At 40.4% G+C, this 15,450-nt stretch overlaps 1 protein-coding gene across 2 annotated transcripts in view; it reads right to left on the reverse strand.

Annotated features, from left to right (window-relative positions):
• Positions 1-15,450, reverse strand: part of AGMO (alkylglycerol monooxygenase) — a 390,649-nt gene that overhangs the window by 37,004 nt on the left and 338,195 nt on the right. The window contains exon 13 of one of the 2 annotated variants that reach the window (XM_061413607.1): positions 15,083-15,441. The exons of the other annotated variant lie outside the window; for it this stretch is intronic. Coding sequence (XP_061269591.1) covers positions 15,433-15,441 — 9 coding nt within the window. The 3' untranslated portion in view covers positions 15,083-15,432. Of the gene's footprint in view, positions 1-15,082; positions 15,442-15,450 lie in introns of those variants that run through there. 2 annotated transcript variants of the gene reach the window in all.

Consider the following 15,450-nt stretch of genomic DNA (forward strand, 5'->3'; position numbering starts at 1 on the left):
AATGACATATTGGAAATGCATACAGGACAGCGAAGTGAAAGAGAACATCATTAAGAGACAAAGAAGAAGGAAAGACAATAACTAAAGGAAAATAAGTAAAAGATACCAAGAGATACAAATGATCATTAAAAAAAAAAAAACTATCTGGTATTCCTTTATGTTTTGCCATAGCAATTATCTGCCAAAGCTAAAATTACAGTATTCCTCTGTGATTCGCCTTAATAGACTCAGCCAGGTGCATTATCTGCAAGCATTTTCATTCAGGAGAAAAATTAGCCAATCATGAATCTGGATGTGAATTTTAGGGACAAAACTAAGTGAAAGCTCTCCAAATGATATTTATGCAGCGGGCCAATCAAAATTGCATAAATTACTGAATTCAATTGCCAGGAAAGGGGGTTAAATTTAATACAGCTAGACAGCTGAGCAGCTGCTTTCATGATTTAAATAAAAACAAGCTGAAACCTTTGCTGTCAACTCAGTGATATATGACTTGTAATGGGATGTTTCCAACCTTCACTTCCATATGGCTGCCTCCACTTTAGGTAATGCTCCTTGCCTTCAGTGCGACCAACTTCTCAGAAAACATCTGGGTCCCATTCCTGCTCTGTTAGCTGCAACGCTGCCTCCTACAAACACATATGATTCACTGGATAACATCTCTTCACTTGAGGATCAAATTAGGGCGTTGCATTGATAATTTTATCATGTTTACAACCAGAGATACTGCACGCAAACACGGCACACATTCAATCCAGAAAATTCCTTCACATGGTGGGTGTTCATACTAGCGTAGATAGTATATATAAAATGAGAGGTGAACTTTGGTAGTTGGAATTAGAAAAACAAAGAAAGGCTAGCCCCAACAGAGTAGTCTAGTAGTCTTGCTACTGACCTACTCCTTTGTACTAGAAACTTCTCTTCATCTACACATTCCCACTCTCCTTCCAAAAAATAAAGGGAAGGGAAGAAAAAAAGACAAACATTCTTTTGAAAGGTGAGTGTAGCACAAAAGAAAGATGAAATTTTCCAATTTCACAAAAGTTTCACTCAGGTCAAGGTCAAATCAGAAGGAATTTATCCTAAAATAAGAACAAAAATGCCAGAAATGACAATGGCTATGGACAAATGAAAAATTGAATATATGAAATATTCATGATTTGAACCAGGACATTTTGTGTCTTGCTAAGTGAAAGTGTGAGTCGCTCAGTTGTGTCCAACTCTTTGCGACCCCATGGACTGTAGCTGGCCAGGCTCCTCCATCTATGGGGATTCTCCAGGTAAGAATATTGGAGAGGGTTGCCAGGCTCTCCTCCAGGGGGTCTTCCCAACCCAGGGATCAAACCGAGGTCTCCCACATTGTGGGCAGATTCTTTACTGTCTGAGCCACCAGGGAAGCCTCTTGCAAAGCAAACCCCAAAGCCCACATTTCTGTGAAGATATTCACTACTGCAACATCCAAAACAAGGTAGATGTTATCCTGAAAAGGGGATTTGAAATAGTCACTCGATACATTAAGATCATGCCCCCAATAATTGGTTTGCAAGCTGTAACAATCACTAAAAACAAACCCTATGTCCCATTTTTAGTTCATGAAACAAATTCATATAACATACCATTTGCATGAATTTCTTGTTTTAATACAGCAAGTGTCTACAAGTAGGCACATACAAAAATTTATATCAAATTTTCTAAGACGATTACTTTCCCCATTAAAAGTCAACAGAACGGAGGTAGAGAAGCAAGGGGAGGAGGAGGAAGAGAGGGGAAGAAAAAGAACAGAAGTAGAACCAGTGGCTGACTGGGGCTGACTGCAGAAACTGAGAATTCTGTTTCAGGAAAGGAGGAAAAAAAAAAAAGCAGTAGCAGTTAAAGAAGAGGGTTTTTGTTTTGTTTTGTTTTTCTTGCAAAATTATACCAAGTTTCTTATACTTCCCCCCAAGAGTTAGTTAATTACAAGTTTTTCCTACTCTGAAAATTTTAAAGGTCAAAAAAGTTCACCAATGAAGACAACTGGGGAGTTCAGCTTCTACCTAAGAACCAGCATGTAATTTTCTCTGCCTTACTGCAGGCCTTTCCAAAGACTTTTCCTGGCACCCCTCCAGTGGGAAAGCTGCCCTCCGCCACCAGCCTTGGTGCAGGTGTTGGGGGAGTTGCAGTCCAGGACTCAGCCTTTCCCCTCCCCTCCTACTCACCTCCCCAACTCCAGCCCAGGTGGGACAAGCTCTTTCACATACTGAGGTTCAGAGCCCAGGCAACTTCATTCCCAGCTTTCTTGACCCCAGGTCTTGGGCAAAGGTCTTCTTTAGATGCCTCTGCTGAGACCTCCTGGTGGGGAAATGTCAGGGCAGCTTACAAGATTCCCTACTGTCTTAGAACCCTGGTTTTTTTTTCCACTCTGAGCCCTTTCCCCTTGCTCTCTCTCCAACCCAGGGTGTCATAAAACTGCCAGAGCATTTTACTGGGGGCTCCGTCAGCACTGAGCCATGATCTACCCCCCAACTTCCATGTCTGTGCTGATCCACTTCACCCTCCACCTGTCAAGGAGACTTCAGCACAGGAGTCTGCGCCTCCTCTGGTTGTGGATGACTGCTCCTACCACTGTGGTTTGAGAGGCTTAATCAGCAATTCTGACACCTGGCAGCTCAGCACTCTCTCTTGCAGGTCAGCTGAGCCGCAGACAATAAGAATACACAAAATTCACTCATTTATAATTTAAAGCGTCATCGGAAGAGGCTTTTCAGAGCATCACAAAATGCAAATTAATTTCTCATTAGTTCCTGAATATCTTAGTTTGATGGTTACAGTAGGGCAAACAGAGGTTACAGGAGAACAGGAATAGATCATTGCTACCTTCTGTTTGGGCTTCCCACATGGTGCTAGTGGTAAAGAATCCCCCTGCCAATGCAGAAGATGTAAGAGACACTGGATTGATCCCTGGGTAGGGAAGATGCCCTAGGGGAGGGCATGGCAACCCACTCCAGTATTCTTGCCTGGAGAATCCCATGGATAGACGGAGCCTGGCAGGCTACAGTCCACTGGGTTGCAAAGAGTCGGACATGACTGAAGCAACTTAGCAGGCATGCACCTTCTGTCACACTGAAAAACTTGCTCAGCTTCTAAGACACTTTTATGATTTCTGTTTTACAATCAAAACCTATCAATAAAACACAGTGATGGATGCTTCTGCAATCATCTCTCACTTTCCCAGCAATGTGAGCCAATCTGTACCTGCTTGGTCTTCCACTTTCTCCACCTCATCATAAAGCATAGATCACATTGTCATCTCTCACCCTTCATGAGCTTTCCTTGAAGTTCTAATTTATATTTAACATAATGCAAAATGTGCCTTGTATTTTATGGTGTGATTATGTTTTAAGAGACAACTCACATGTTCAATATCATGCCCTTTAAGAAATTACATATTTGTATTTATTCAATAGCTCTACATATTGTGACCTTAATCAACTGCTATACATATTTCATTTTGCAAAGCAAAACCTAGTGGAGCCAGTCAGACCCGGGTTAGGCGCCTAGCTCTTCTAGGCATTAGTGAATTGTCTATGGGGATAATATTACCATCTTGCTGGGTTGTGTGAGGGTAAAATGAAGTAATGTGATATTCAACACCTATTTCTTCTCTTTCTTCTGCACCTCTTTTCATATGTAACTGGTTAAAAAGCTGCTCAACTTTGTGGCCCAGACATAGCATGGTGTCACAGCCAATGTAACACCAATCTGACAATCAAAAGTAACAGAGAGGTAGTTTATAATTCATTGCAAACTCTTCAAAAAATATCAAAGGGGGATTATGCACAGAAAATAAAAAGCTCAAAATCATTTTCACCATCTTTTCTTCCAAAGGCATATTTGTCATATAAGTGTATCTGTTCTCTATCTCTGTCACAAAAATCTCCAAAGTGATTTAAAATTTTTTTTCATCCTCACATCTGCTGAATGTTTCCTTCTCTTTTCCTAAACTATCAAGCTGACCTCTTCAATGCAAAGCATTCGCCTCTCACCATTACTCCTTTGCTGACTTTGTCCGATGTCAGTCCAAGAATCTGGCTGCTAACATCTGCTCCTTACCAGGCATGGGACTTGGAGATGTGGAGTATCCATGTGCACAGGAGGAAATAGGATTAGTGAAGCTAAGTGACTTGCCCAAGGTCACAAATTTGGTAAATGCAAGATTTAACATTCACTCTTAAAATTTTTATTTTTGAAGGAGAATAATTGCTTTCCAATGTTGTGTTGATTTCTGCTGCACAACATGAATCAGACATAAGTATCTATATGTCCTCTCCCTCTTGAGATCCCTCCCACCCATCCCCACCGAGCCCTCTAGGTCATCAGAGAGCACCACTGAGCTCCCTGTGCCATACAGTGGCTTCCCACTACCCAACTATTTTATACGTGGTAGTGTACAGAGGTCAGGGCTACTCTCTCATTTTATCCCACCCTCTGTTTCCCCCACTGTCTCCTCGTCCTTCCCTCCTTCTCCCCTTGGCTGTTCTACTTCCAGTCCTTTCTTTTCATAACCCAAACAGCCTTAATCATGCATCAGCATGTCAGAATATGTGAGGCATAAAAATGCGAGTCTCGCACTCTTGCTAACTTGACTGACAACAGGATTCGGGAAGAGCTCAAAGTATTCAGTTAATTAACATCAACACAGTTTATGGAGAAAGGATTTCTGCCTTAAGAACTTAAAATGTCTGTGATGCACAATTTGAAGAATCTGTACTACACAGCAGAGATTTCAAACAAAAGAAAAAATTGGCCAATTGGTAGAACCTGAATCAAAGGAAGTTTAGGCTAACAAAATTGCCCTAATTAAAGTCCAACACTTCTGTACTCTTATAAAAACACAATAATTACATCAAGATTTAACTTTAAATGTGCAAACCACACACACACACACAAAAAGAAACAAAAAAATCCCATCTGGTTCAACCTATCATTTTAAGTAGGTAGTACTAGCGATAAGTGACTGCTGCTGCTGCTGGTGCTGTTAAGTCGCTTCAGTCGTGTCCAACTCTGTGCAACCCCATAGACGGCAGCCCACCAGGCTCCCCCGTCCCTGGGATTCTCCAAGCAAGAACACTGGAGTCGGTTGCCATTTCCTTCTCCAATGCATGAAAGTGAAAAGTGAAAGTGAAGTCACTCAGTTGTGTTCGACTCTTAGCAACCCCATGGACTGTGGCCCACCAGGCTCCTCCGTCCATGGGATTTTCCAGGCAAGAGTACTGGAGTGGGGTGCCATTGCCTTCTCCGGATAAGTGACTAGGAGGAAAAAACTTAGGATGCATTCAAAAGGAGACAAGAGGCTCAAAATGGCATCACTTACACTAAGTCCTCATCACCAAAAAACCCTGAGACTTAATAAGTAACCAAATAACAGTTTCAACACCCCCCCCACCCCCCACAACATAATGTTAATAAGTCAGTCTGGAGTTTCCTGCCCAGCACCAGTGAGGGAATTTGCCTGATAGATCCCTTCCAACACCCAAGAAAGAAGTCCACCCCTTCCTTGTTCCTGCCACTTTCTGCCTACAAAAACCTTCCATTTCGTACAGCTCCACAGAGGGAACTCCTATTTGTTAGATGGCTGCTGCGTCTGCGTCACTTCAGTCGTGTCTGACTCTATGCGACCCCATAGATGGCAGCCCACCAGGCTCCTCTGTACCTGGGATTCTCCAGGCAAGAATACTGGAGTGGGTTGCCATTTCCTTCTCCATTTGTTAGACGGGATACTACCCAGTTCATGAATAACTCAATTAAACCAATAAGATCTTCCAATTTACTCAGTTGAATTCTGTCTTGAGAAGGAGAAAGAGGGGCTTCCCTGGCAGTCCAGTGATTAAGACTTTCCTTCTAACACAGGAGGTGCAGGTTCCATCCCTGGTCAGGGGACTAAGATCCCACATGCCTCACAGCCAAAAAATCAAAACATAAAAAATAAACTATAAATATCAAAACATAAAACAGGAAGCAAAAAAAATCAAAGCATAAAATTGTTACATTTAATGTAACATTTGCTACATAAGATTGTAACAAATGCAATAAAGGCTTTAAAAAATAGTGCACATCAAAAAAATATATCTTCATATAAAAACAAGAGAAAAGGAAAAGGACAGAAGAACTCCAAGAGAAATGAACAAACCATTTCAAAGAGGAAGCAGAGATTATAAAATATCAAATTGTGGCATGCTGCTGCTAAGTTGCTTCAGTCGTGTCCGACTCTGTGCGATCCCATAGACGGAAGCCCACCAGGCTCCCCCGTCCCTGGGATTCATGCTATCTCTCCTAAAGTCACACTGTTCTAAATATCACTTACTGTTTTTTGATTCATTATCAACTCTTAAAAAAAAATCCGAATACAAAAAATTGAAGACATCAGAAAAGGAGAAAGGGGCTTCAAAAACTCCAAATCTATAGATTTTTACATGAGCAGATTATTATTATTTTTGTTTTAAAACTCCATGGAAAAGTTTTATGACAAGTGTATTAAAAGGTGTGGGGAAAAACAAGCCCATCAAAAATGCTAGCCACTCCTGTGCACTCGTCTATCTGGGTGTAGGGAAACCCTAGGACTCACAATGTGTAGCAGGCAAAGTCCAGACAAGAAAACACAGCTCACTCCAGGGAGCATGATGGTGGTGGTGATTTAGTCGCTCAGTCATGTCTGACTCTTGTGACGCCATGGACTGTAGCCTGCCAGGCTCCTCTGTCCATGAGATTCTCCAGGCAAGAATACTGGAGTGTGTTGTCATTTCCTTCTCCAGGGGATCTTCCTGACCCAGGGATTGAACCTGGGTCTCCTGTATTTCAGGCAGAGAAATCAAATATGGAAAACCAGTAACGAAAGTGATGGCAGAGAACAGAGCACCAGGGGTTGAGGAAAGGGGATTAGGCAATCATTGCTTCAGAGTTACAGCATTTTTGTTTTGGATGATGGAAAAGTTTGGAAATAGTGGGAATAGATATGTAACATTGTGAGTATACCCAATGCCACTGAACCATACAACTGAAACGTTGACTTAAAACATGCTGAATTGTAGAATTAGAAATGGTCAAATTAATCAACTTTCTGTTGTGAAAATTTTACCACAGTTGAAAATAAAAGAATGAAAGAGCAGACAATAAGTGACAACAGAGAACAGGAGCCAAAGGAAATTGTGTGGCAAATTAACCACAGCAAGAAGACTTAGCTACCTAGGATGGAGGGCACCAAGGGAGTTACCAGAGTCTGGGAGACAAGGTCATAAGACTGCAACAACTGGAAAAGCTGTAACCGCCAAAGAGACACAACCACTGCTGAAGACGGTGTCCAGAGCAGTCAGAATTCTGAATTCTGCAGTCTTCCCAACTATCCGTTTCCATTGCTGCCCTACAGTGGCCATGAAACTGTGTACAAGCCCCTGTGCCCTTGTCTTTTGAAGTAAAATGCTGACTCTAGAGTTAATGACTGGGAAACATGAAGATGCAGAAACAAAGAACAGCTGTTGGGCTACAGAACTGGTAACAATTTAGACCATCATTCTGCAATACAGCAGAATCACTGAACTTTATCTGTACAGATAAAGGCCTGATACACATTCCTAAGTTGTTTTTACAGGAAGCAGCACTCTGCACCCCCTGCCAGATGAAAACTGCTGACCACAAGAATACAACCCATAAGGCTGGTTGGTGATGCTTGAAACTTCACCTTGAGGCAAACCAATCCAAGAGTTGTCCATGAGCTGATCACACCCTGCTCCTTGGACGCTACAAAACTCCTCACTAGCCCCTCCAGTGTGGATTACATGGTCTTCAGGGCATTAGCCCACTGTGGCCCCCTTTGCCTGGCAAAGCAATAAAAGCTACTCCTTTTCACTTCACCCAAAACTCTCTCTCTGTTTCTAGTTGGCATAGGTGAATAGAGGCCAAGTTTTGGCAACAGCCAAAACTCGGTGGAAGAGAGAAGCTAAGGAGCCCGGCAATGGACTCAGTGGGGTTCAGCCCCCCTCAATCTAGAGCAGAGCAAGGAAAAGGCAAGGAATGGATCTGGGAGAAACCAGCAAATAAGCTTCACACCAACCTTCAAAGCTAGTGGGGTAAGTTTGGCATGTCCTAAAAACATCTCATCAAAAATAAGGATTTTGACCAAATTATAAAATGCATTAAAGAAAGGAACATCAAAATAAATCTTCTCCTGAAACTCAATGAGTAATAACAACTTTGGAAAGGGTTTAAAAATAGTTCTTTTCATCCATTTACTTTTGGGACCACAAATGAATTTATGTTTACCAAATAGATTATAATGTGACTCTTCCAATGTGAGGCTCATAATTTTCTATCTCAAAGGAGACTTAGTTGTTCTCTTGCCATCTCTGCATGATGATGCTTTATTCTCTGTGAACGTCTCTCTCTCCCAAGGTTAGTGTCATATACTAATATCTGTTTCACCTGCCCATCACAACAGGACCAAATATGTCTTGATTCACTTATCTGCTCATGATGCCTTCATTCACTTGGACACTGATCTTGCTTGCACTCAAACTATTTTCAAAATATGCCACCCAAGAAAGAGTTTACAAAACATCTCTTGGTGAGACACTTTCTTCCTTAAAAACCCGCCCATGGCTTTTTTTTTTTTTTTTTTACAGCATAAACTCTTAAAGTCTTTATTCTACAGTAAGGGTCAGCAAAATTTTTCTGGAAGGGAACACACAGTAAATATTTTAGGTTTTGCAGGCCATAGGGTCTCTGTCACAACCATTCACTTCTACCATCCTAATGTGAAAGCTGACTCAGACAATTTGTAAACAGAAGGGAGAGGCTACATTCCAATAAAACTTTATCTATGTACACTGACACCTGAATTCCACATTATTTACGTGTCATGAAATAGTCTTCTTTTGACTTTTATTCTACTATTTAAACATATAGGAACCATTCATAGCTTGTTCAGTTCAGTTCAGTCACTCAGTTGTGTCTGACTCTTTGCGACCCCATGAATTGCAGCCGGCCAGGCCTCCCTGTCCATCACCAACTCCCGGAGTTCACTCAAACTCACATCCATCTAGTCGGTGATGCCATCCAGCCATCTCATCCTCTGTTGTCCCCTTTTCCTCTTGCCCCCAATCCCTCCCAGCATCAGGGTCTTTTCCAATGAGTCAACTCTTTGCATGAGGTGGCCAAAGTATTGGAGTTTCAGCTTTAGCATCAGTCCTTCCAAAGAACACCCAGGACTGATCTCCTTTAGAATGTACTGGTTGGATCTCCTTGCAGTCCAAGACACTCGCAAGAGTCTTCTCCAACACCACAGTTCAAAAGCATCAATTCTTCGGCACTCAGCTTTCTTCACAGTCCAACTCTCACATCCATACATGACCACTGGAAAAACCAGAGCTTTGACTAGACGGACCTTTGTTGGCAAAGTAATGTCTCTGCTTTTGAATATGCTGTCTAGGTTGGTCATAACTTTCCTTCCAAGGAGTAAGCATCTTTTAATTTCATGGCTGCAATCACCATCTGCAGTGATTTTGGGGCCCCCCAAAATAAAGTCTGCCACTGTTTCCACTGTTTCCCCATCTATTTCCCATGAAGTGATGGGACCAGATGCCATTTCGTTTTCTGAATGTTGAGCTTTAAGTTAACTTTTTCACTTTCCTCTTTCACTTTCATCAAGAGGCTCTTTAGTTCCTCTTTACTTTCTGCCATAAGGGTGGTGTCATCTGCATATCTGAGGTTATTGATATTTTCCCGGCAATCTTGATTCCAGCTTGTGCTTCTTCCAGCCCAGGGTTTCTCATGATGTACGCTGCATATACGTTAAATAAGCAGGGTGACAATATACAGCCTTGACGTACTCCTTTTCCTATTTGGAACCAGTCTGTTGTTCCATGTCTAGTTCTAACTGTTGCTTCCTGACCTGCATACAAATTTCTCAAGAGGCAGATCAGATGGTCTGGTATTCCCATCTCTTTCAGAATTTTCCAGTTTATTGTGATCCACACAGTCAAAGGCCATAGCTTGTGGGCACCACTAAAATAAAAGGCAGACTACGGACCCCTGTTTACAATGTACCATTTCCTAAGGTCTGGTCCCTGCCCTCTTTTTAGTCATATGTCTTCCCATCCCCTATTCTTACCCTGTAGTTTAGTTTTATGCTGAGCTACATACCACTCTTTGAGCATATTATATATCGTCTTATTTGCTACAAGTTTCCTCTGCCTGGAATGACTCTTCTTTTTTCCACACATTCTGCAAATTGCTGCTCAAACAGATCCTCCTCTGAGACTTCCTCAGGCCATTTAGTCCTTTATCCAATATTTCTCATAACATCTCACTGCCTATAATAGTGTGTGTGCCCCAAACAAAGTTCTTAATATACTGAAGCCATCTGTGCATTTTCATTCCTATTGCCCTTTAGCTTCATATGGACAAAGAGTTTCCTTTGTTTGCCTTTTCATCCCTAGAATTTTGTAAAATACTCTAATGATTAATTGTGCTCTGAATGGAGTGCCAATTAAATAAAATTTCACTCTTCATCATAACAAGTGAAGTAACCACCGTGAAGGTTGAGCTTAGCAGTATTTCCTCATCTAAGCACTGGGGATTAAATTATCACTAGAAAAGATTCTGATGCTGGGAAAGATTGAGGGCAGGAAAAGAAGAGGGTGACAGAGGAGATGACTGGATGGCACCAACTCAACAGACATGTGTTTGAGCAAACTCTGGGGGACTGTGAAGGACAGGGAAGCCTGGAGTGCTAGTTCATGGGGCCATAATTTAGTGGCTGAAGAACAACAACAATCATAAGTAAAGAGTTCTTCAAACCTGACTCGGCTCACCCACAACTACTACAATCCTCCAGCATGCTGGTTCCTGTTAGTGTAGAAATAAGTTGTCATGTTTTGGCTTTATTTTGTCTTTGCTTTTCCCAGACATTAATTTATTATTGTTTTGGAAAACAGATTGTAAAGGAGAAAAATAGAGATTGAGGTCACTATTGCCTCCAAGAGCCACAGGATCTTGGGAACATGCAGATTAAACGCCCAGAAACCATACTGGTGATGTTTAGTCAATTTTATTTTCTTTGGATAGAAGAAGGAAATAATTCATTTGGAGAAGTAATTAATTTAAAACATTGCTTTTTAAAAACAAGCTGGTAAACAAGGCAATACTGTGTTCCAGACCACAAAATTGACATGATTTTTAAAGGAAAAATTGGGAGACTGGAGACGAAATTACACACCAAAAGTAATTTTTTCTTCTCTGCACTTTGATATCTTGTAGGAGAGGATTCCTAGAAACATTAGTGGGTGGGCAATCTGAGGAACAACTTTAAAACAGTGTTTCAAATATCTAAAGAAATATTAAATAAGGGAAATGATATATTCTTTTCTATGTCTTGAGTAAGAGGAGCAAGTAAAAGGAAAGTAAGTTATAAGGAAAATAAGTTACACAGTTTTAAAACATTACCAGTGTATAACCAGTAGAGATTCAGAAAGGATTCCTTATTTGAAGACAATTTTTTCTGAAGGATTTTAAGGAAAACTCTACCTATGTGAGGTAGGTTGTTATTGTACAAGATGTTATTGTATTTTTCATAAATTTAGAGGGCAGTCATATTTATTAACAAAATATAGAACATCAAGAGACAACTTTTGATATGTAACTATGGCAAAAGAAGATAAGGATCTCTGTCTTGAAATATTTATATTAGATATTAGATGTGAAAATACTGTATTAAGATCACTGCTTTGACTTAGACATAAGAGGTTATGTATAGAAACAATAACTGGCTCCAGAACTAAAGTGTGTAACTCAAAAGCTTAAAGTCACAGATGATATTATTGGCTAGTGTAATAACGTGAAAGACAATCAACTAAGATGTGAATTATAAATACATAATTTTAATACCAAGAGATTTGGGCATGCTGCCCTCCTTTTACCTATTAGAAGTTGTCCTAATTTAAAAGTTAGAGTCTAATTACTGGTTAGTGGCAAAAAGTTGGTCTGGGTCTTTTTTATACACCCTAGATTTTCATAATACTTTTTATTCCAAAATCAAAATTCTCTTAAAAACTTTCCAGACACTGTAATTACATGAAAACAGACTGAAGGTCATGACAAGTGCAACCATTATCTAAAACCTGAACAACTAAGAAACAAGAAACAGCTATCTAAGAAATAGAAAATATTCAAACCCCAGTATAAAAAGAGAAGAGCTCTTCATGACGAAGGCAAAGAAAGAGCCACTGAATGCTTTTCTTCTATAACCATTGTTTAACCAACCTCTAATTTGCCTTATAACTCTTGGAACTTCCTGAAAGATTATTTTGCTATGAAGCTCTGTCTCTGCACATATTCACACCAGACAATGGAGAGAAAACAAGGGGAAGTAGCTTCCAGAAGCAGCAGCTGAGCTCCAGAACATGTGGGTGGAGAAACTCTACCAATGTTGTCTGTTCTTTTCTTCTTGGGAGGGTCATGCTTATGTCAGAGTTTTCAGACATTTTCACCAGAAAAGATGAAAGAAACATTAAGGAAAAAAACAAGCTCATGCAGACAGCCTTATCCTTTGTGTCCCTTATATTCTTTTCATCTGTGAGAAGTAATATGTATACTTTTATTTAAGATCTTGTCTACAGTTCTGTGACAATGTCTACAAGCATACTTGAGTTAGATACAGAGATTTTTTTTCCCTTGCCTATAGAACAATTTACATTTAAAATCTGACCACACAAAACTATGGAATTTCAAGTCTGTTTCAGGATGTGGGATATAAAATGTCAAGGAAACTAAAAGATATCCTTCTGTAAGAGTTCAGTGAAGATATGAGTTCCTCTTGCAGGTGTAAAATATCCAACACTATCCTTTAAATAATAGTTATATACATACAGATTGACCAAGAGAACCTAAAGTGAAGGTCACTCAGTTGCGTTCAACTCTGTGACCCCATGGACTATGCAATCCATGGAATTCTCCAGGCCAGAATACTGGAGTTGGTAGCCGTTCCCTTCTGCAGGGAATCCACCTGCATTGCAGATGGATTCTTTACCAGCTGAGCCACTAAAGATTCCCTCAGGCCCATCAGACTTTTGACAGTATTCATCCAGACTCCAGGCCCCTGCTCTCCTTTTCAAAGTATTAGTTTAGAAAACCTGGAGTTGTAAAGTATTTCTCGGTGCCTTTGAGATGATAGTCTCATAGCCTCTCACCAGTCTTACTATGCAGACATGTCTTTCTCAGGGACCTGGAAGCCATTGTTCCGAAATGTAATCAACGAGACGAGAGCCTATCTCCAGTGTCTATGGGAAGGTAGCAGCCTAACTTCAGTAAGCAACAATTACCAAACACAGATGGTCTTATTACACTGCCCAACCTCCCCACAAACATCCTCAGGTACTTTTCCTTAAACTCACCCCAGCATTTACAAACCCTCTCATGTTTGGTTTTAGGGGAAGTGAGTTCAGTTTTGCTCCAGTATCTCAGTAGTCTCGAGCTCTATTGCAATATTTTTAAATAAAGACTTCCTTGCCATTTTTAACAAGTATTAAGTTATTCCCCTTCTACAATACACACACCCATATACACACATGTATGCAGGCACACACGTATATTTTTAAAGCAAATTATATTTTAAATTATTCATAATTTTTAATGTTGTTAATAAAATTATTCTAAAGTTTAAAACATAATGTAAAAAGATTATACATTAAATTAATGTCTGAAAAATAAAGGAAATTCAAATGTATGCATTTCACAGAATTTGAGAAAATGAAAATTAGACACTTTGTTTTTAAAAATTTCCAATTTTTCATTCTATTATCATAAATAAAATATACCATAAAATACAATTAGTGGTCATGGAAAATTATAGGTGTAATTATTTTGAAAATAAAAATATTTTAAATGTCCTAAGGTATTTAATAATATTAATATTTTAATTATATTAATTTAAGTAGAACAAAATCTTAATATTAATAATTTAATGACACATACCTCTATTACTACATGTCAGGTACTATTTAAAGTTGTTTTCATATGTATCAATCAATACAATGACTTTATGAAATAGGTCTTATTATATCCCGTTTTACAGACAAAGAATTTTGGGCACAGAGAGGTTAACTAACTTGCCCGAGGTCACACAGATAGTGAGTAGCAGAAGTGAGATTTGAGTTTGGGAAATCTGGTTCTACATCTGTGCCCTTAGCCTGTGGAAGACCAACTCCCCAAATATCCCCAATACCACCTGTCGATAAGACAAGGTAGAGTGGGCTGCTTATTGCCCTGCAGGGTAAAACACTTCTGGAGCTGTAGACAGAATCAAAGGTCAGAACATCAAATGAAAGTTAGGGCTAAGGCTAGGGTTTTAGCTATGTTCGGAGAAGGCAATGGCACCCCACTCCAGTACTTTTGTCTGGAAAATCCCACGGACGGAGGAGCCTGGTAGGCTGCAGTCCATGGGGTTGCGAACAGTCAGACACGACTGAGCGACTTCCCTTTCACTTTTTTTTTTTAAATTTTATTTCATTTAACTTTACAATATTGTATTGGTTTTGCCATATATCAAAATGAATCTGCCACAGGTATACATGTGTTCCCCATCCTGAACCCTCCTCCCTCCTCCCTCCCCATACCATCCCTCTGGGTCGTCCCAGTGCACCAGCCCCAAGCATCCAGTATTGTGCATCGAAGCTGGACTGGCGACTCATTTCATATATGATATTATACATATTTCAATGCCATTCTCCCAAATCATCCCACCCTCTCCCTCTCCCACAGAGTCCAAAAGACTGTTCTATACATCTGTGTCTCTTTTGCTGTCTCGTATACAGGGTTATTGTTACCATCTTTCTAAACTCCATATATATGCATTAGTATACTGTATTGGTGTTTTTCTCTCTGGCTTACTTCACTCTGTATAATAGGCTCCAGTTTCATCCACCTCATTAGAACTGACTCAAATGTATTCTTTTTAATGGCTGAGTAATACTCCATTGTGTATATGTACCACAGCTTTCTTTATCCATTCATCTGCTGATAGACATCTAGGTTGCTTCCATGTCCTGGCTATTATAAACAGTGCTGCGATGAACATTGGGGTACACGTGTCTCTTTCCCTTCTGGTTTCCTCAGTGTGTATGCCCAGCAGTGGGATTGCTGGATCATAAGGCACTAGTACAGCCACTATGGAGAACAGTGTGGAGATTCCTTAAAAAACTGGAAATAGAACTGCCTTTCACTTTCCTGCATTGGAGAAGGAAATGGCAGCCCACTCCAGTGTTCTTGCCTGGAGAGTCCCAGGGACTGGGGAGCCTGGTGGGCTGCCGTCTATGGGGTGGCAGAGTCGGACACGACTGAAGTGACTTAGCAGCAGCAGCAGCAAGGAGTGACTTGATTAGGATTGGCCCAAGATCCAGATATAACAGTCTAGGATTGCTGGAAACA

This window comes from Bos javanicus, chromosome 4, assembly GCF_032452875.1.
Source record: "Bos javanicus breed banteng chromosome 4, ARS-OSU_banteng_1.0, whole genome shotgun sequence".
Taxonomy (NCBI): domain Eukaryota; kingdom Metazoa; phylum Chordata; class Mammalia; order Artiodactyla; family Bovidae; genus Bos; species Bos javanicus.